Source organism: Erinaceus europaeus, chromosome 11 (genome assembly GCF_950295315.1).
Source record: "Erinaceus europaeus chromosome 11, mEriEur2.1, whole genome shotgun sequence".
NCBI classification, from domain to species: domain Eukaryota; kingdom Metazoa; phylum Chordata; class Mammalia; order Eulipotyphla; family Erinaceidae; genus Erinaceus; species Erinaceus europaeus.
In genome coordinates, this window is record NC_080172.1 from 32,168,560 (window position 1) to 32,188,953 (window position 20,394).

Below are 20,394 nucleotides of genomic sequence, written 5' to 3' on the forward strand. Positions count from 1 at the left end.
AATGTGACTGGAGGTGATTATACTTAGTGAAATAAGAGGTGACAGACAATTATCTCCAAGTTTCACTCATATGCTGAATATAGATATTTAAAGCATATGAGCTTGCAGAAAAAAGAAGCCAAGTCATGTCTTAGACTTTCTGAGAACTACTGGTGGGGTTGGGGAGAAGAAAGCAAAACTTTGTTATTAAGTTTAATAATATACCCCTGAAATCTTATAATTTTATAAATCATTATTAAATCACTAATAAAAGAAGCATTTTTGTTGGTGAATTATCCTGTATGCAGCATAAATGGATCAGAACAAATATTAAGTAAGACTATTGTTGTGAAATTTACCTTTGCAGACAAAATAGGCTCCCTTATAAACTGCAGCATTTTTGACAAATAAATCGGATTGACACACACAGTATTACTGCAGTAGTCTTTGAAATTTTCTTCTAATATTGAGTTTTCAGTTAATTCATATCCTATCCAGTGTTGAAACTTACATGTCTCCATTTTATTTCTGACTTCATCTCAAATACTGCTTTTATTGGCAACTGTTAGAACTACATCCCAATTCTAAATGTAAACATCAATCCTGACAAGTCTTCAAAATGAATTATTAAAATTCCTTCTCTCAACAAATGTTTGACAAGAGCACTGTCTGAAAACTGATAAAGGTGCATGTACTCTGGCCACATAGAGCAGGCTCTTTTATTTGAGATCTAGGAAAAAGACTATTACCTACCATCTAGTAAAAATAGAACAATAGAGGCTCTGGAGAATTCAGGTTTCAAATCACAATCCAGGTTTCAATCTTACCTCTACCTACCATGTACTATATACACTAGGTAAATTTCATTCATCTCTCTAAACTTTAATATCTCCCTTAAAATAAGTTTGATTACAAAGTTATTTCAAGAATTAAATGTAAAAATATATAAAGTGCCTGGTACAATACTAAATATTCAAAATATCACAGTTGGGGTCTGGCACATAGAACTCATTCAATAATCATTCTACAAGTAATCCATGCTATGACACACACACACACACACACAAAAAATCCCTTAAATACTATTTCCAACAGAAGTGCATTAAGGAAAAGGCATTTTAAAAATCGTATTGTTATTGAAACACAGATAATTGCCATCTCTTTCTTCATCTTATATTCCTTTTTCTCTTTTATTATTTATTTATTTATTGCATCCAGGGTTACTGCTGGAGCTCGGTGCCTGCACTGTGAATCCACTGCTGCTGGAGGCTATTTTTTTCCCTTTTGTTGCCCTTATTGTTTATCGTTGTTGTTATTATTATTATTACTGCTGTTGTTGGATAGAACAGAGAGAAATCAAGAGAGGAGGGGAAGACAGAAAGTGGGAGAGAAAAACAGACACCTGCAAACCTGCTTCACTGCTTGTGAACTGGCCCCCCCTGCAGATGGGAAGCTGGGGGTTCGAACCTCTGGTCCTTGCGCTTTGCGCCATGTGCATTTAACCTGCTGCACTACCGCAGGGCCCCATTTATTTTATATTCCTTATCTTGGATTTCCATTCATCTCTATCTTAAACCACATATGCATGTCATCTTGTTATATATAAGGAGGGTCACTGAGAGTTGATTTTTAAAACATCATGCTACCCAAACTCAATTTTGTTACCTAAAGCAAAACTTGGGAGAAAACTTTAAATAATAAAACATAAGTTAATAAAATGATCAGTCACCGAAGTTTAGAACTCACTATAAAACATTAAAAATTACCTTATCAATTATAACCAAAACAACTAAATAATTCAAACAAGTATTCATGGATCCCCTAAAAAAACTTAATTCAGGGCTCTGAGCATTAGTTTTAATATAGCTTTTTAAGTGTTACGGCAGGAAAACAGTTTGAAGTAATATATGGAATTGTTTTACAGATGACAAAATTTACCTGTTTGAGTCCTTCATCAGTAAGTTTGTCCTGGTTGCCTACGTGGACTTTTTGAAGTAAAGGACAGTGAGAGGCAACCGCAATAATAGAGGTGTCAGAAAGTTGTTTACACCTATAGGCTGTATACCTAAGAAGTCCAGGACACTTAAATGCTAGAACACATACGCCAGTATCAGACATACTGCGACAATCAGAAATGTTGATTTCAATTATATTTTGACTTCTCGATGCAATTTTTTCCAGTAATTCATCAGTGACCTATGAAAGAAAAAAATCAGTAAATGTAAATTTTTGCTAAAAGTATATTGTCTTCCTTAATAATTTAACCCAAAAATAAAATATAAATACTATCTGCAGCATGAGAGGCCAGGTGGTAGCACACCCAGTTGAGTACACACTACCATGTGCAATGACCTGGGTTCAAGTCATAAGCAGTGAAGCAGTAATGTAGGTGTCCCTCTTTTTCTCCTGCTCTCTACATCCATTCCCCTCTCAATTTCTCTGTACCCAACAAATATTTTTCATAAGTTAAAAATATATAACATGAAAACCACAATTAAAAGAAAAAAAACCCTAGTTAATATTAAGCCATAATAGGAATTGTATAAAACACAATCTACTTGGTTTCTGTCCTCAGACTATAAAACAGAGATCCCAAACCCCTAGGGATTTCCTGAGTTCTAGCAGCACCCTTTATTATTCATAATGGGCCAGTTTTGATGGCAAAGGAGTTTATACTAATGGAGTGACTTAGTTTTGGGTTCCTGGTCACCAGAAAGACCAACTGATTATAAAATGGAAACTTTCAGTCCCAATCCTAACATCCTAGGAAAGAAGGAGAGACAGTGACTTGAGACAGTTATAAAGACTTTTAAGAAGATTTTAAAGAGTTTCCGAGTTAAAGAACATATTAAGGTGCTGTGAGAAATCAAACACTGAAGAAGGTATGGGACCTCCACGCTGTCTTCTCTCATACCTTACTTTATGTGGATTTTGATTTGGCTGGATCTGAATGGTATCCTTTATAATAAATCAGTAAATATAAGTATTTTCCCAAGGTATATTAAGTTCCATATGAGATCTAGAAAATTATCAAACCAAAAAAGGGGTCAAAGGAACTCCTGAATTTATAACTGGTGAGTTGAAAGTACACATGGTTCCTGGGACTTGTAACCAGAATTGTAAGTAAGGGTAGTCTTGTGAAACTGAGCCATTAACTTCTGAAGTCTGTGCTAACCAAGAGTGAACTGTCAAAACAAGTTAACTGTCAGACATCCAGCAAATATCAAAGAACTTGTTTTCAGAATGTCAAAAAATCCATTATTTGTTTTCAGAAGTAGTAACAGAAAAGATAAAAGCAAAACTATTGGTTGTTAGAAAAGTCATGACCCAATTTTGCATAGGAAAATACATCATAACTTTGCTGACAATTCAATATACGTGTTTTTATTAATGCATAAATCTGGGTAAGTGGTCTAAGAGGTGGTGCAGTGGATAAAGCATTGGATTCTCAAGCATGAGGTCCTGAGTTCAACTCCCAGCAGCACATGTACCAGAGTGATGTCTGGTTCTTCTCCTATCTCTCTCATTAGTAAATAAAATCTTAAAAAATAAATAAATAAAAATCTGGGTAAGGGAGATATAGCTCAGTCTGTTTACAGTAGAAAAACTGTATGTAGGAGTCAGGTGGTAGGTAGCACAGTGGGTTATGCGCAGGTGGTGCAAAGCTCAAGGACCGATGTAAGGATCCTGGTTCGAACCTCCCGCTCCCCACCTTCAAGGGAGTCACTTCACAAGTAGTGAAGAAGGTTTGCAGATGTCTGTTTTTCCCTCCTCTCTGTCTTCCCTTCCTCTCACCATTTCTCTGTCCTATCCAACAACAAGAACAGCAATAACTACAACAATAAAATAACAAGGGCAACAAAAGGGAATAAATAAATATTAAAAAACCTGTATGTTAGTTTTCGTTAATACATAAAAATCTGGCTCTCTCTGCCTAGATTACAATGTTTCCTGACCCAAAAGACTTAACTAGCCATCAAGTCCCAGATGCTGCCATGATCCCACCCTGACCTGCCTGCACAAATGACTACATGGTGAAGTGTCCAGCAGCCTCATCTCTCCGAAGCCCTATACTATTAGAGGAATATTAGGGACAGAATAGGTCTGTCTGGGAATACAAACTGACCAGACTACAGCCCACCTATTCGAGGGAAGCAGGTACAAAAGTACGAAACTCCATCCTTCAGCACCACAAAAAGAATTCTTGGTCCATACTCCTAGAAGGGGTAAAATGTTGAGGGACAGGAAATAGCTGGAAGGTACTGCCCAGGAAATGGGACTGGTGACAGGTGTGGCTGAGAAAGATGAAGGTGGGGCTATAGAGTTATAAATTAGGCCTGTGGGCATGGCCTGGGTCACCATGTGAGTAAGCTGCTTCTTGCCCTTTGTCAGCTAGGAGAGCCTCCCATCAAGATGTAAGAGCTCTGGGGGCTTTCCTCTCTCCCTCTTTTTTTCTCTCCCTCTCTTGGCCTAACATATGAATGTTCTCAATTTTCTTGAATAAAGTTTAAAATTCCTGGGAAAAAAAATCTGGGCAAGGGAGATAGCACAGCCTGTTAAAAGTAGCAGCATTTGGGGCCAGAGCAGTTGCGACCAGGTTAAGCGCATATGGCACAAAGTGCATGGTGTAAGGATCTTGGTTCAAGCCCGGCTCCCCACCTGCAGGGAGCTTGGTTCACAAGCTGTAAAGCAGGTTTGCAGGTGTCTCTCTCTCTCCCCCCACCTCTGTCTTCCTTATCTCCCTCCATTTCTCTGTCCTATCCAACAACAATAACAACAAGGGCAACAACAACAAGGGCAACAAAATGAGGGGAATGGCCTCCAGGACTAGTGGATTCCTAGTACAGGCACAGAGCCCCAGCGATAACCCTGGGAAAAAAAAAAAAAGAGAGCAGCAGCTTTCCCAGTGGTCACAGGTTCAATCCCCAGCACCACCTATGCCACAAGTGAGCAATACTCTGATCTATCAGTTTCTATCCCCTGCCCTTACTTTTTCCCTCATAATAAATAAGTAGCCTCTTTTTTTTTCTTTTTTATAATTGGAGGGGTCTTAGCACTTTGTAACTTATTTCAGGCAGAATAAGGGATAGAAAGACAGAAAAAGAAAAAAGACACAAGTGGTCCAGGAAGTGAGTGGTACAGTGAATAAACCATTAAACTCTCAGGCATGAGGACCCAAGTTCAATCCCTGGCAGCACCTCTCCTCCTATCTTCTTCATGAATAAATAAATAAAATCTTTAAAAACATATATACTACAATACTTGACCCACCTTCCACATATGTTCTATTTGTTAAGGGACAAATGAGAGCTTTGCAGTCCAGCAGTGCTACAGGTCAGTCTGTCTCTTCTCTTTTTCTCTCTCTCCATTGCTCCCTCTCGCCTCCATATTATGATTATTAGTTTGAGTAGAATAACATATGGCACAATAAATAACTATATATATAAATGTCTATCATCATTTTCTACTCAAACTAACAATCACAAATATGAGCCATCCAAAACTAGAAAACTTTATTAGTAATATATTTTGTTATCAAGCAGCTTCACTACTCCAGGCTAACTTTTTTAGGTAGAATAAAACAGAAACTGATAGAGAAAGAATGATAGGACATCAAAGCTGCCCACAGTACACTGGGGACCATGCTCAAATGTTGGTCACTGGCATGGCAAAGCAGATAACCCTTACAGAGGAGCTAACTTCCTTGTTTAGTAATTTTTTTTTTTTGCCTTGTAAAGCAGGCTTACTATCCTAGTGAGCTATTTCACCTGCCCTCAGTGATTTTTTAACAGCAAAGACATATTGGTCTGCTTCTAATTCTGCTTCTAAGACCCCTTCTGTTTTGAGCATCACGTTAGGTTTGCTTGCATTGCTTAACACTGTGGTCTATTTACATAATCATTGTTTTGTTTGAGACCCGCACTGGTTTAATCCCCACTGGTTCTCACTCTTTTTCCACTGCACCCCCTCTCCTAGTCACATCCTGTTTTCCACCATTTAATCGCCACTGGTTCGAGGGCTTTTTTTCCTTCTCCCCACCCCCTATCCTACGTACTTCCTCTTCCTGACACTTCCACCTCAGGAGATATAAGGACAGGATTTTCTAGTGAAGAAAGATTAGATTTATTACACTGCATTCTCGCTCATGAATAAAGATTGAACTGCGTTCCCAGCTCAGCCATGAGTCCCTGGTGGTCTGTCTCCTGCTCGAGAAGCTAGCCCAGTATTTGGTGCCTGAACAGGGACCGACAAAGACACAGGATATTAAAATCGAGGAATTAAGAAGCAATCCAAATTGCCAATCTACACTAAAAAAATCTTCACCTAATAATCTAGCTCTAGCTAAAATTCACCCACACATGAATAAGTTAATAAAATTAGCCATTTAAACTATCTAAAATGTTCTTAGAATTAATATTCCATACCTGTTGACGACTACTAAGATCCAGTTGCTTCCAAAACTGGAAATCTAAGCAAAGATCACGCCAATACTTGCAAACCAATGATGCAGAAAGACAGCGTTCGTCCAAGGATAAATTGGAAAATATCTGTGGATAAAAGAGGAATCATGTAATATGTAGCAAGCATTTGCAATGAACAAAAAAAAAATGACTTTTATTATTTAGAAATTATGAACTTTTTTATTTAAAGACCTATTTACTTTCCCAGACACTATTTCCAGTCTAGCTCCATGTTAGCTATCAAGCTCATGGAAAGACTGCTAAAGTCATGGGCACCTAGAAACATACCTAAAATAGACGTCCTACCCTCTTGCCACCCTAAGGTCCCTATTCCCACCTGCCCTATTCCCACTTTTTGGTTCCTATTTATTACACATTTTGTCCACTTACTGCATTTCAGCCACCAAGTTGCAGACACTACTGTGATTCCATCCTGACCTCCCTTGGCAGATGACCTCACCAATGTGTCCTGAACCTCACCAGAACCCTACCCTACTAGAGAAAAACAGGAACAAGCTGTGGGTATGGATCGACCTGCCAATGTCCATGTCCAGCTGAGAAACAATTACAGAAGCTAGAACCTCCATCTTCTACATCGCAACAAGAATTTTGTTCCATATTCCCAGAGGAATAAATGATAGAAGATGACCAGAGGGCTCTTAACCCCCATCCACCAGGACCTGATGCATCTGTAATTAGCAATATCACTGGGAATATTGTTTTTATATCATCACTGAAAGGGAGGTGAATCTGGAAAACACCATAGGAAGCCAGGCACTGTTCCTCTTACCTGAGAGAGAAGAGGAAAAAGGGAAGGATGTTTGGAAGTAATAATAGGTGTAGGTGTGATTTAGAAAGGAAGTGAAGATAGGACCACAGGGAAAAGTGGGCCAAAAAATATATATAGATATAAATAGTGATAGATATAAAGTCAACCCATGCATGAGACCCTGAGAGAACTACTGCAGTTTCCAATGGGAGAGATGGGGACAAAGAATTCTGGTTGTGGGAATGGTGTAGAATTATGCCCCTATTATCTTATAATCTTGTAAATCAATACTAAGTCACTAATAAAAAGAAGAAGAAAAAGGCTTATTTACTTATTAGTTTGATTAAGTGTGAGCAAGTGCACACAAGACCATCGGAGCACCACATGGCACATGTGATTCCAGGGATGGAACTCAGAAGCTCATGCTTGTGAGTCCACCACTTTATCCACTGTAACACCTCTTGGCCTGCAACTTTTTTTTTTTTTTTGCCTTCAGGGTTGTTGCTGGGGCTTGGTGCCTGCCCTACGATATGAATCCACTGCTCCTGGAGGCCATTTTCCCCATTTTGTTGCCATTGTTGTTGTCATCATTATTATTGTCATTGCTATTGGTATTGTGGAGAAATCAAGAGAGGAGGGGAGACAGAAGGAAAGAGAAAGACAGACAGCTGAAGACCTGCTGCACCGCCTGTGAAGCAACCCCCCCCACCCCGCCCCACAGGTGGGAAACCAGAGACTCAAACCAGGATCCTTATGCTGGTCCTTGCACTTCGTACCATCTGCGCTTAACCCACTGCACTACCACCTGACTCCCAACAATTAACTTTTTTTGTTAAATAATTTCTTTTATTTATTTATTTTCCCTTTTATGGCACCCTTGTTGTTTTTTATTGTTGTCATAGTTATCGTTGTTGTTACTGATGTCGCTTTTGTTGGATAGGACAAAGAGAAATGGGGAGAGGGTGGGGAGAGAAAGATAGACACCTGCAGACCTGCTTCACCGCCTGTGAAGTGACTCCCCTGCAGGTGGGGAGCTGGGGGCTGAACTGAGATCCTTAAGCTGGTCCTTGAGCTTTGCATCATGTACACTTAACCAGTTGCGCTACTGCCCAACTCCCAACATTTAATTTTTTAAAGCAGAAAATTATCTTAATACAGGGTCATTATCAGAATAGTTACTATTAAGGAGCGTACATGGGGTTATGTTGTCCTTTATGTACGAAGTGAAAGGAAGTAAAACAATGGGATACCTATATTTGTAAAGACTGAAAGATTCAGTAAGTCAAATAATTTTTATTTTTAAAAAAATTATTGCTTTTAAGACAAGGGGGGGAAAGGCTACTCTAAAGGCATCTACTATTATATTTTTGACCTTAGCATCATATGAATTTTCTATAATTTTAAGATAAAAACAAAAATAAATCTTTTAAAAAATGCTACTTTACTGCTGATATTTTTTCTAGAAACTAACCATCCCAATCTAATCAAATGTATCAACTACAGGATATCCTACAAAATAGCTAATCAGAATTCTTCAAATCATCCAAAGTTTGTGGTTAGAAAGAAAACTGGAGGAAGAAATCCTATAATTAACTTCTTGTTTAAACATAAGTAAGTACTATGAAGTGTACATCATAATCATTATTACTAATACTAGTATATTATATACAGAAAAATTGTTGAGAGTAAGTTCCAAAAGTTTTCACAAGAAGAAATTTTTTCCTTTGTATTTTTCCTGTTTTCTGCCTTTTTATTGTAACTATGAGAATTTACATGTCAGCTTAACCTACTTTAGTAATCATTTCACAAAGTATGTAAAGTAAGCCTTTATGTTCCATGCACTAAACTTACACAGTAGTATACATCAATTCTCTCTCAATCTGGAAAAAGAAAAATTCAAAGTTACGAAAAACGGAAAATTTGTCTGAGAGTTTATCATAAATCAGAGGAGCCAAAAGGGAACTGACAGTTAAAGCAACCTTAACTTAAGGAAAAGTAATTTTTAAAAAACTATATCAATATTAATTAATAATCTACAATTTGGGCAAATGTATTTCAGTAATGTGCAATATCATGAGATGAAACTGAAAGTGGATATACAGTACATGAGAACTCTGCACTAGCTTTGCAAATGTTCTGCCTACAATTACTCCAAAAAGATGACTAGGGTTAGAACCAATATAGATTTTTTTGAACTGAAAATACATATCAATGAATGAAATGTGTAAACAATACTGAGATCCTGAATTGAAGCAAGAAGCAACTTCTGAAAAAATAAGAAAAAACTGAATGCAATGAAGTCTCAAATTCAATCCCCAGCACCACTGCAAGCCAGAGCTAAGCGATATAGACAAACAGACAGACAGACATAGAAAGAAAGGGAGAGAGAAGAGGGTGGGGGTAGATAGTATAAATGGTTATGCAAAGAGACTGTTATGCCTGAGGCTACAAAGTCTCAGGTTCAATTCCCCTCACCACCTTAAGCCAGAGTTGATCAGTGCTCTGATAAAAAAAATTTTTAAAAAGTTTATCCATGAAGTTGGATAAAAACACTGTCTGAGAAAATCATGTCAGAGCAGAATTAGGGCAGAGAGTAGCTCCCGTTCTTGAAAATATTCTGTGAATAGAATTAACTATTTACCGCCGGGTGGTGGTGCACCTGGTTGAACGCATGTGTTACAAAGTGCAAGAACCTGGGTTTGAGCCCGCGGTCCCCACCTGTAGGGGGAAAGCTTCACAAGTGGTGAAGCAGTGCTGCAGGTGTCTGTCATCTCTCTCCCTCTAGCACCCTTTTCCTCTTGCTTTCTGGCTGTCTCTATCAAATAAATAAAGATAATTTTTAAAAAAGAATTAACTGTTTACCTCTATCCACCAGATCCAGGGCCCATATATATATTTACATTTAGCACCAAAGCCTGTGTAGTCTCTGAGTTCCTATTGGTCTGAGCTCGCAGCTCATGGTCACAGCTAGGAACACTGTAGGCTGCATTCATTTCAGGATACTTCAGAGACTGGGGCTGTCCCTATCATAGCTGCTTTATGGTGAGGGCAAGGTCTTGCGAGGGCCCTGTGATGATATTCCTGATAGAAGCTACCAGTGGTGCTGCAGAAAGGGATCCATCCACTGGAGGTCTAGGCCCATCATATTTGTGTGGGAATCAAACAATTCTCTGACTAGGGCCCCAGATGAGGAGATGGTGTGATATTGACCAAAAGGGCTATTATTAAGTGAGCCAGTCTCTTTCCCTATAAGGGGTATTTTGAATGTCATACTGATACTCTGGTACTTGTTAAAATCATCACTTTACATATAAGTTTGTTTTAACAAGTAATAAGTCATTTTATTTCAAGTGAAATTTCCATCTTGCTTTTCTTCTTTGATTTTCAAGGACTTTGCTATATTGCTTTGGGCTTCTTCTGTACATCTGCAATTCTGTGGCTAACTCGGGTCTTTTTGTCATTTCATATACAGTTAGGAGGTCCTCTTTTCTCAATTTGCTCTGTGACACTTCCTTTGTACTTTTGGGCCACTAGGAACCACTTTCCTGGTTGCTTAATTAGAAAGATGAAAATTTTCTCAGAATTACAAACATGTACAATGGGTATATTTATACAAAGACATTTATGATGGAGTACAAGAAAAAATTCAAAACAGAACAGAACAAACCAGACACCCAAACTCTTTTTGACCACAAAAATCTCTCCTACTAAATCTTTTGACCAGACTAAGGGCTTATATTCAATGTTTATATCCTCACTGTGCTAATACAGATGCCTACACAGTCAAACCTGGGACATTACCAATAAGGAAAAGAGAAAAGGTGGGAGCTGGGCGATGATACAGCAGGTTAAGCGCACATGGCACGAAGCTCAAGGGCCTGTGTGAAAATCCCGGTTCAAGCCCCCAGCTCCCACCTGCAGGGGGTTAGCTTCACAGGCGGTGAAGCAGGTCTGCAGGTGTCTGTCTTCCCCTCCTCTCTCCATTTCTCTCTGTCCTATCCAACAACAACGACAGCAATAACAATAATAACTACAACACAATTAAGCAGCAAGGGCAACAAAAGGGGAAAAAAAATTTTTAAAAACTTAAGAAAAAAATTAAGAAAAGGAATGAAACCCTAAAATGAGGACTTTCTTCATATTCGCTTTTATGCTGAGGCCTGTTTTCTTGTTCCTTTGTCTAGAAAGATTGCTTTCTGCATTTCTGTTTTGCCTACTGTGCTCTTCTGTACAGTGACTACATTCATCTGCATGCTACAAGGTTAAAAGCAAAATCTCAGGAAACTCATGCTGTCAGTCATTTTTAAAGTATTCACTCACCTTTCCACTGCATCAGATAAGTCTTTTGGAATCCTGAAGTAATTACTTTTTAGAATGTTGTACAGAGGTTTTAGTCATCACGAGTAGTATATGTTTCACTAGACAATTAATATGTATATTTTTTACTTAATAAATCCATGCTGAAGGAACATTCAATATGAGGGTAAGATAGTTGTTTTACCAAGATTAAAGATTTTTACAATGCTAAAGATTCTAGCTTACATACATTAAATCATTTTAGAAAGTATTTATGACAGAAATAATTTATATACTACTAAACTTGATTTTAGATACTGTTTCAAAAACTAGTTCTATTATCTTTTCATTCTCACAGTAACTTTATCAGATAAACACATTATCCTCATTTAAAAATATTTTTATTTTAATGACAGAGATACAGAGAAAAGTACAGAGAGATACCAGAGGACCACGCAGTGCTGGCTTATGATGGTGCTAGGGATTGAACCTAGGACCTCAGACTCTCAGGTGTCAAAAGTCTTTTGCATAACCATTATGCTGTCTTCTCCAGTCATATTATCCTCATTTTTAAAAGACAAATTGAATTACACAGAGGTTAGGTAATTTGCTCAAAATTACGTAGCTAGTAAAGACTGGAAAAGTCACAAGGGGGGGGCAGCACAGCGAGTTAAGCAAACATGGCGCAAAGCGCAAGGACCAGATCAGGTTGAAAAAAAATGTGGCTTCTATTCTGGGGTGGGGAAGTTGTCATGTGGTAAGGAATCCTCTAAAGAAGGCCAAACAGTGGGAGTCGGGCAATAGCGTGGCGGGTTAAGCGCATGGAGTCGCTTCACAGGCAGTGAAGCAGGTCTGCAGGTGTCTGCCTTTCTCTCCCCTCCTCAGTCTTTCCCTCCTCTCTCCATTTCGCTCTGTCCTATTCAACAATGAAGAAAACAAGAATAACTATAATAAAACAACAAGGGCAACAAAAGGGAATATATATATCCAAATAGTATGGCAAGTCTTAAGGTCTGCCAAAAACCATGTAAATAAGTTTGACCAAGAATTTTTTTTAATATTTTATTTATTTATTTTCCCTTTTGTTGCTCGTTTTTTTTTATTGTTGTTGTAGTTATTGTTGTTATTGATGTTGTCGTTGTTGGATACGACAGAGAGAAATGGAGAAAGGAGGGGAAGACAGAGGGGAAGAGAAAGACACCTGCAGACCTGCTTCACCGCCTGTGAAGCCACCCCGCTGCAGGTGGGGAGCTGGGGGCTGGAACTGGAATCCTTCAGCCGGTCCTTGCACTTTGCGAGCTTAACCCGCTGCACTACCGCCCAACTCCAGACCAAGAATTCTTGAACCTTAGTCAAGATCTTCATTACAGACCCTGGATTATAGAAGCCCAGCTAAGTTGCAAATGGGTTTACACAAAAATTTTGAAATAATAAATGTTTGTGGTTTTAAAATGCTAAGTGCTGATGTAATTTGTCAAACAAAAATATGTAACCAATACATGTTTAAATATCCCTGCTTTTCTTTCGTCTTTAAAATGTTGTTTCAGGGACCAGGTAGTAGCACACATTACCATGTACAGGAACCCAGGCTCAAGCCCATGGTCCCCACCTGCAGGGAAGAAGCTTTACAAACAGTAAAGCAGTGTTGAGGGTGCCTCTTTCTCTTTCCATCTCTATCTCTTCTTTCTCTCAAATTCTCTCTGTCTGGCTGGGAGTATGGATCGACCTGTCAACGCCCATGTTCAGCAGGGAAGCAATTACAGAAGCCAGACCTTCCACCTTCTGCATCCCACAATGATCTTGGGTCCATACTCCCAGAGGGTTAAAGAATAGGAAAGCTATCAGGGGAGGGGATGGGATACAGAGGGTCTGGTGGTGGGAACTGTGCAAAGTTGTACCCCTCTTATTCTATGGTTTTATCAATGCTTCCTTTTTATAAATAAAAAAATTTGTAAAAAATTCTCCCTATCAACAATAACAAAAAAACTTGAAAAAAAATGTTATTTCATCCATAACCTCACTCCTCAAAAAATAACTATTTTCCCATACTATCAACTCATTTAACCAACATCTGTGCCCATGTATCCTAGTTTCTGTGAGAGACACTAAAGCATGAAATCTGTTCATTAGTTTTAAAGAGTAGATAGTGTCCGGTAAAGCTGGGTGACTTTTCAATAAATGAAGACAGAAAGAAGAAAACTAGCTCAAAGACTGAAGAGAACACAAATCTGTAAATAAGTGAACTGGTTGTGTGTCAGGCATTATGATAAAGAGGAATTAAATATGCAACACAACTTTTCTAGCATAAGCCAAAGTGGTATTTGTCAAAATGGGCAAGCTCAAGAAACTCAGAAAGTTGGCACTGATCTAAGTTGTACACTACAGTAAACATAAAGTGGTCACTATGAAGAACTTTGATGACTGAACCTCAAACTGCCCCCACAGCCATGCTCTAGCGGCTGGAATTGACAGATACCCTTGCAAATTGACTGCTGCCACGGAGAAGTGAAAGAGTGACAAAAAGTAGAGATCAAGTCTTTTGGAAAAGTTTAAAAGTACAATCACCTCAGGCGCACAAGATTCTCTGTGAATATCCTCTTGGGCAAAACTGCTATCAACAAGACCTGTCAAGAGGCTAAAAAAGGTTTTTCAGTCATTAAAAAAGATTGTAAAGATGCAATACAGCATTTCCAACTGCATACTGTATAGTGAGTGCCACTTATATAAAATTTCCAGAAGAGACAAAACTATAGAGGCAAAAAGCAGGTCAATGTTCCTTGGCAGCAGGGGCAGGAATAAGAATGAATTGCAAAAAGCACAATGGAAGTGGTGCACACCTCCACAACTGTATTCATTTATTAACAATCAAATTGGGGACCGAGTGGTGGTGCACCTGGTTGAGCGCACATGTTACAGTGCACAAGGACCCGGGTTCCAGCCCCTGGTCCCCACATGCAGAAGGAAAGCTTTGCAAGTGGTGAAGCAGGGCTGCAGGTGTCTCTCTTTCTCTCTCCCTCTCTATCTCCCCCCTCTCTATCTCCCCTACCCTCTCAATTTCTGACAGTCTCTATCCAATAAACAAAGATAATAAATAAATAAATTCAAAAAAATAAAATAAATTTAAAAAAAAATCAAATTAGAAAATTTAAATGGGGGAGGGAGGGTGGGTGGTGTAATGTGTGCTCTGTTGAGCACACATTACAATGCTCAAGGACCTGGGTTCAAGCCCCCGGTCCCCAACGGCAGGGGGAAAGCTCTGCGAGTGATGAAGTAGTGCTGCAGGTTTGTCTTTGTCTCTTTCCCTCTCTGTCTCCCCTTAATACATCAGTGGAGCTGTTTTTCAAAGGCCATGAGGTCTATATTTCTATCAACTTCCTTTGAGTTGCTGTTTGAAAATATACACAGTCTTACATTTTAGTGAGGTTATTATAGCACTAAGTAGATAATATCTACAGTATTAATTACTAAACAGTTAAGTACTAAGTACTTAGTAGATAATATCCTAGGGAGTCAGATAAATACTTTCTGACATCTCAGAATTAACTGTTCTGGAAGCTGTTTCATCTAAGATCAATCTGCCTGCTCTTTTCAATTTTTCATACATATACCAAGCTTGTCTCTCTCTTAATATTATTTACATTTATATCAAATACTTGCTAATTTAAAAATGCTCTATAATCTGCTGAAATCATCACTGTTTATAAAAACAGACAAAATTCTGATAGTTTTCTAATCATATAGCTACAAAGTATAGATTCTAAAAAGTACAGATTTCTTCATCTACAATTAAAATTTCACTTTATTTATTTATTGCCATCAGCATTATCCATGGGGCTAAGTGCCAATATGATCACTCCACTGTGCATGGAAGCCATTTTTTCCACTTTTAAGATTTTATTTATCAGTGAGAGTGATAGAAAAGAGGAAAGAAAATCAGAGCATCACTCTGGTACATGTACTGCTGGGGACTGAACTCAGGAGCTCCATGCCTAATACTCCAAGGCTTTATCCACTGTGCCATCTCCTAAACTGCTCCCTTTTTCTCTTTAATTATGATACAATAATAGAGAGGATGAGAGGAGAGAAAAGAGAGACAGCAGCAACACTGTTCCACCACTTATTATGAGGCTTCCTCCCTAGAGGTGGGAACTAGGGGCTTGAATCTAGGATCTTGAGCATGGTAAAATGAGAACTCTATTGAGTGTGTCTGCCAGCCCCTTAAAATATTTTTTAACAATTTATTAAAAGCTAAGTGCTGCAAGAAAAGATCATCCAGTAAAATATATGTCATATAATGCAAGAAGCACTGATTAGATTAGATTGATAGACAGATACAGACAGACAGAGAGCACTGAAAAAGCAATACTATGAAACATTACATTTAAGGCCAGGCAGTGGTTAAATGCTCACATTACAATTTACAAGGACCCCAGTTCAAGCCCCTGCAAGGGGAAAGTTTCATGAGTGATGAGGCAGGACTGTAGGTGTCTCTCTGTCTCTGTCCCTCTCTCTGTCTTCCCCTCTCCTCTCAATTTCTCTGTCTCTATCTAATAATAAATTAAGTAATTAAAAATTACAGTCTGACATGTCCACTGTTCTTTGTACTTTCCTAATCCCAGACCAGAAATCAACCATTTCTCCAATAAAATCTGACTCCTCTTAATTGTGAACTGTACTTAATAGCTATGATCTAGTCACTAAATTGTTACATTCAACTGAATATTGCTGATCAAAGCCCTCTCAGTGAGAAGAAATAAAGAATACCCATATATACATGTAACTAAACAATCTTAAATCAATGGAGCTAGCTCCTTCTTTCTACATGCATGTGCTTACCATCCCACTTAGGCTCCAAGACTAAGAGGAGACTCCTGATAAGGATAAATTAGGATATTTAGTCAATATCATGCAATATTTTAAGAAACTATTATACTAAAGTTAAACATTTTCATATTTGCCTTCACTTATATTCCCCACATTATCTATCATTTGTAAAACTAGTAGCCCAACTTGTATATACCCTGGACAGCTACTCATTACATGGCACCAAAGTTTATAAACTTCTTAAATGAAGAGAAAACAAATCTTGGAGCTGGGCAGTGGTAAAACCGGTTGAACATATGCAAGGACCTGGGCTCCAGCTCCAGGTCCCCACCTGCAGAGGGGGATGCTTTCTGAGTGGTGAGGCAGATTTGTAGGTGTTGGTGTCAGGGGTGTCTCTCCCCCTTCCCCCCCTCTCAAGATTTGGTTTACTTATTCATGAGAAAGATAGGAGGAGAGAAAGAAAGAACAAGATATCACTCTGGTACATGTGCTGCCAGGAATTGAACTCAGGGACCTCACAATTGAGAGCCCAATGCTTTATCCATTGCGCCACCTCCAGGACCACCAGATGTCTCTTTCTCTCTACCTCTCTACTTTCCCCTCCCCTCTCAATTTCTGCCGAAAGAAAGAAAGAAAGAAAGAAAGAAAGAAAGAAAGAAGAAAGAAGAAAGAAAGAAAGAAAGAAAGAAAGAAAGAAAGAAAGAAAGAAGAAAGAAGAAAGAAAGAAAGAAAGAAAGAAAGAAAGAAAGAAAGAAAGAAAGAAAGAAAGAAAGAAAGGGAATCTCACATTTTTGGTAGCCTAATTAAGTTAGTGAATACTATTTGGCATCCTTCAGCAAAGAAAAATCTTTAACCTAACCTTCCAAAGGACATTCTAATTTAGAAATTATTAAAACTGGGGGCTGGGTGGTGGTACACCTGGTTAAGTGCTCACAGTATTAAGCACAAGGACCTGTGCAACAATCCCTGGCTCCCCACCTGTGGAGAGACACTTCACAAGTGGCAAAGCAGGTCTGCAGGTATCTATCTTTCTTCCTCTCTATCTCACCCTCTGCTCTAAATTCCTTTCTGTCCTACCCAATAAAATGGGGAACAAATGGCCACAGAAGCAATAGATTCAAGAAAGGAAGGAAAGAAGGAAGGAAAAGAAGAAAGGAAGGAAGTTATCCAAAACCAACTTGGAATTTCATAGGCACAGATTCTAGAGGCAGTATGGTACTGGAAACCAAGTACTCGTGAAACGCTATGTATTAGTCTGGAAGGTGGCACAGTTTAGAGGGTGGTGAACACTCATTTGAGATCCTGAGTTTGACCTCCAGCAACCTAAGTGCCAGAGTGATACTCTAGTGCTCTCTCTTTCTCATTAACAAATAAAGTTTAAAAAAAATTACTGTGTGTAAGATTTAATACCAGGGAAGGTATTTTCTTATAATGGTGATAAATTTTGGATCTTTTGCCAAGTTTCCTTTGAAAAGAAATGGTTTTTCTGACAGAAAGTAATATATGTATACATATAGCAAACAAAATCTCTAAAATTGGGAGTCGGCCAGTAGCACAGCAAGTTAAGTGCATATGGCTCAAAGCGCAAGGACCAAGTAAGGATCCTGGTTCGAGCCCCTGGCTCCCCACCTGCAGGGGAGTCGCGTCACAGGTGGTGAAGCAGGTCTGCAGGTGTCTATCTTTCTCTCCCCTGTCTTTCCCTCCTCTCGATTTCTCTCTGTTTCCTATCCAACAATGACATCAATAATAACTACAACAATAAAACAATAAGGGCAACAAAAGGGAATAAATACTTTAAAAAAAAAGAAAAATCTCTAAAATTTAAGTATTGAATTACAAAATACTCAATTACTCAAATAGCAACAACCTAAAATATTCTATTATGTGATAATAAATCATTGTATAATGGTTCTACCTTATAAAAATCTATTTGTGGTATCAACAGGTAGGATTGCTTAAAGTTATAAAAAGCAACAGTTATAGCGGCTTAATGTTATAAATGTTAGCTTGTTAACATGATCCAAAACACATATGGATCACATTAATAAACAATATCAATTAACCAGTAGAGACTGACTTTGAACAGGTTACTAAGTACTTAAGAAAATGCTATTACCAAAGATGACCTTTTAAAAGTCATTCCCAGCTTCTCAAATTTCTATATTTAAAGACCACAATTCAACACTACAGACCCAACTATAAAATTAGCCTCTGACTCATAATTGTTTGGAAGTTATCTGTCTTAGCTCCCAGACAGTTCAAGAATCTCTTTAATGAAGTCTCTGAGAGATCATTCAAGCCCTCTTACACAGTATGTTGAAAAGATCTCTACTCTGGAAATACTGACCTGCTTTCTAGCCCAGGGTCTACCATCCACTAATCTAAAGTGATTATTATGGTTAAGAACTGCCCAACTCTCCAAAGGGAGGCTAGGTCAACCTACTCTGTCACTCAAGAAAGACTAGACCTGAAATGAGTGCAGCCTAGAATGTTCCCAGCTATGACCATGGACTTTGAGCTCAGTCTGACAAGGAACTCAGCAGTTTCTTTGACTCCTATCCTAAATATATGAATACATATGGGCCACAGGTCAGGTCGATGTGGTAAACACTTAATTGTATTTATATATTTTCTTTATGTTTGGGATCTACTCTCTGCCCTGATCAGCTTCGTCTCCTATTCTCAACTCTGGCACCATCTTTCCAGACAATATGTTTATTACACCTCCATGTTAACTGTCAAGCTTCAGCAAAAATTACTAAAGTCATGGGCACCTAGGATCATACCTAAAATAGGCTTCCTACCCTCTTGCCACCCTAAGATCCCTATTCTCATGGGATCTATTCCCACTTTTTGATTCCTACTTAATATACATTTTGTCATGCTGTATAAAGCACATTTCTACCAGCAAGTTGCCGATACTACTATGATTCCATCCTGACCTTCCTGGGCAGATGACCTCACCAATGTGCCCTAGAACCCCACCTCCTCGGAGCTCTATTCCACTAGGAAAAGAAAGAAACAGAATGGGGTTACGGATGGACCTTCCAACACCCGTGTCCAGCAGAGAAGCAATTACAGAAGACAGAACTCTACCATCTGCACTCAAAAAAGAATTTTGGTCCATACTCCCAGAGGGACAGATGATCAGAGAGCTCTGAACCCCAATTCTACCAGGACCCAAAGTGTCTGTCACCAGGAATCTTGTGTTTATCCCATCACTGAAAATGAGGCAAACTGGGCAGGGGTAGATAGCATAATGGTTAAGAAAAGAGGCTCTCATGTCTGAAGCTCTGAAGTCGCAGGTTCAATCCCCTGCACCACCACAAGCCAGAGCTGATTAGTGCTCTAGTAATAAAAATTTAAAAAATGGATATATAGGGAGTCAGGTGGTAGTGCAGCAGGTTAAGCACGTGGCACAAGGCGCAAGGACCGGCATAAGGATCCCAGCCCCCGGCTCCCCACCTGCAGGGGAGTCGCTTCACAGGGGAGTCACTTCACCTCTATCTTCCCCTCCTCTCTCCATTTTTCTCTGTCCTATCTAACAATATTAACAACAAAATCAATAATAACAACAATAATAACTACTACAAGAATAAAAAAACAAGGGCAACAAAAGAAAAAAATAAATATTAAAAAAATGATAGATAAAAAGATATAAAGACAAGCTATACCTGTGACCTTGGGAGAACTACTGCAGTTTCCAATGAAGGGAATGGAGACAAAGAACTCTGGTAGTGAAAACAGTATATAATTATACCCCTATTATCTTATAATCTTGTAAATCTATATTAAATAACTAATATAAATAAACAAATAATGTGTTATAGAATAAGCCACTGTACTTCTCACAGTTCTTTATTTATGAATAAGACCAGATATTCTCAAAGGTCTTTTCCTATTCTAGTTACTTAATTATAATTTCCAATAAAGCTCACTACTTCAATAAAGAACTTTTTGCATAGTTCCTGCTGTTAGAAATAACTTTCTAAATTCTTCAACCATGAAATGCCACTCTTAAAATCTATTCTAGCAAAACATGATTCCAGAAGACAGGTGGTGGCG

The 20,394-nt window shown here is 38.5% G+C and overlaps 1 protein-coding gene across 1 annotated transcript in view; it reads right to left on the minus strand.

The window, feature by feature from the left end:
- The window catches only part of FBXL17 (F-box and leucine rich repeat protein 17), a 577,742-nt gene that overhangs the window by 549,340 nt on the left and 8,008 nt on the right, over positions 1–20,394 (minus strand). Inside the window, exons 2-3 of the mRNA XM_060201248.1 lie at positions 6,405–6,527; positions 1,918–2,175 (exon numbers count right to left, since the gene is read on the minus strand). Coding sequence (XP_060057231.1) covers positions 1,918–2,175; positions 6,405–6,527 — 381 coding nt within the window. The remainder of the gene's footprint in view (positions 1–1,917; positions 2,176–6,404; positions 6,528–20,394) is intronic.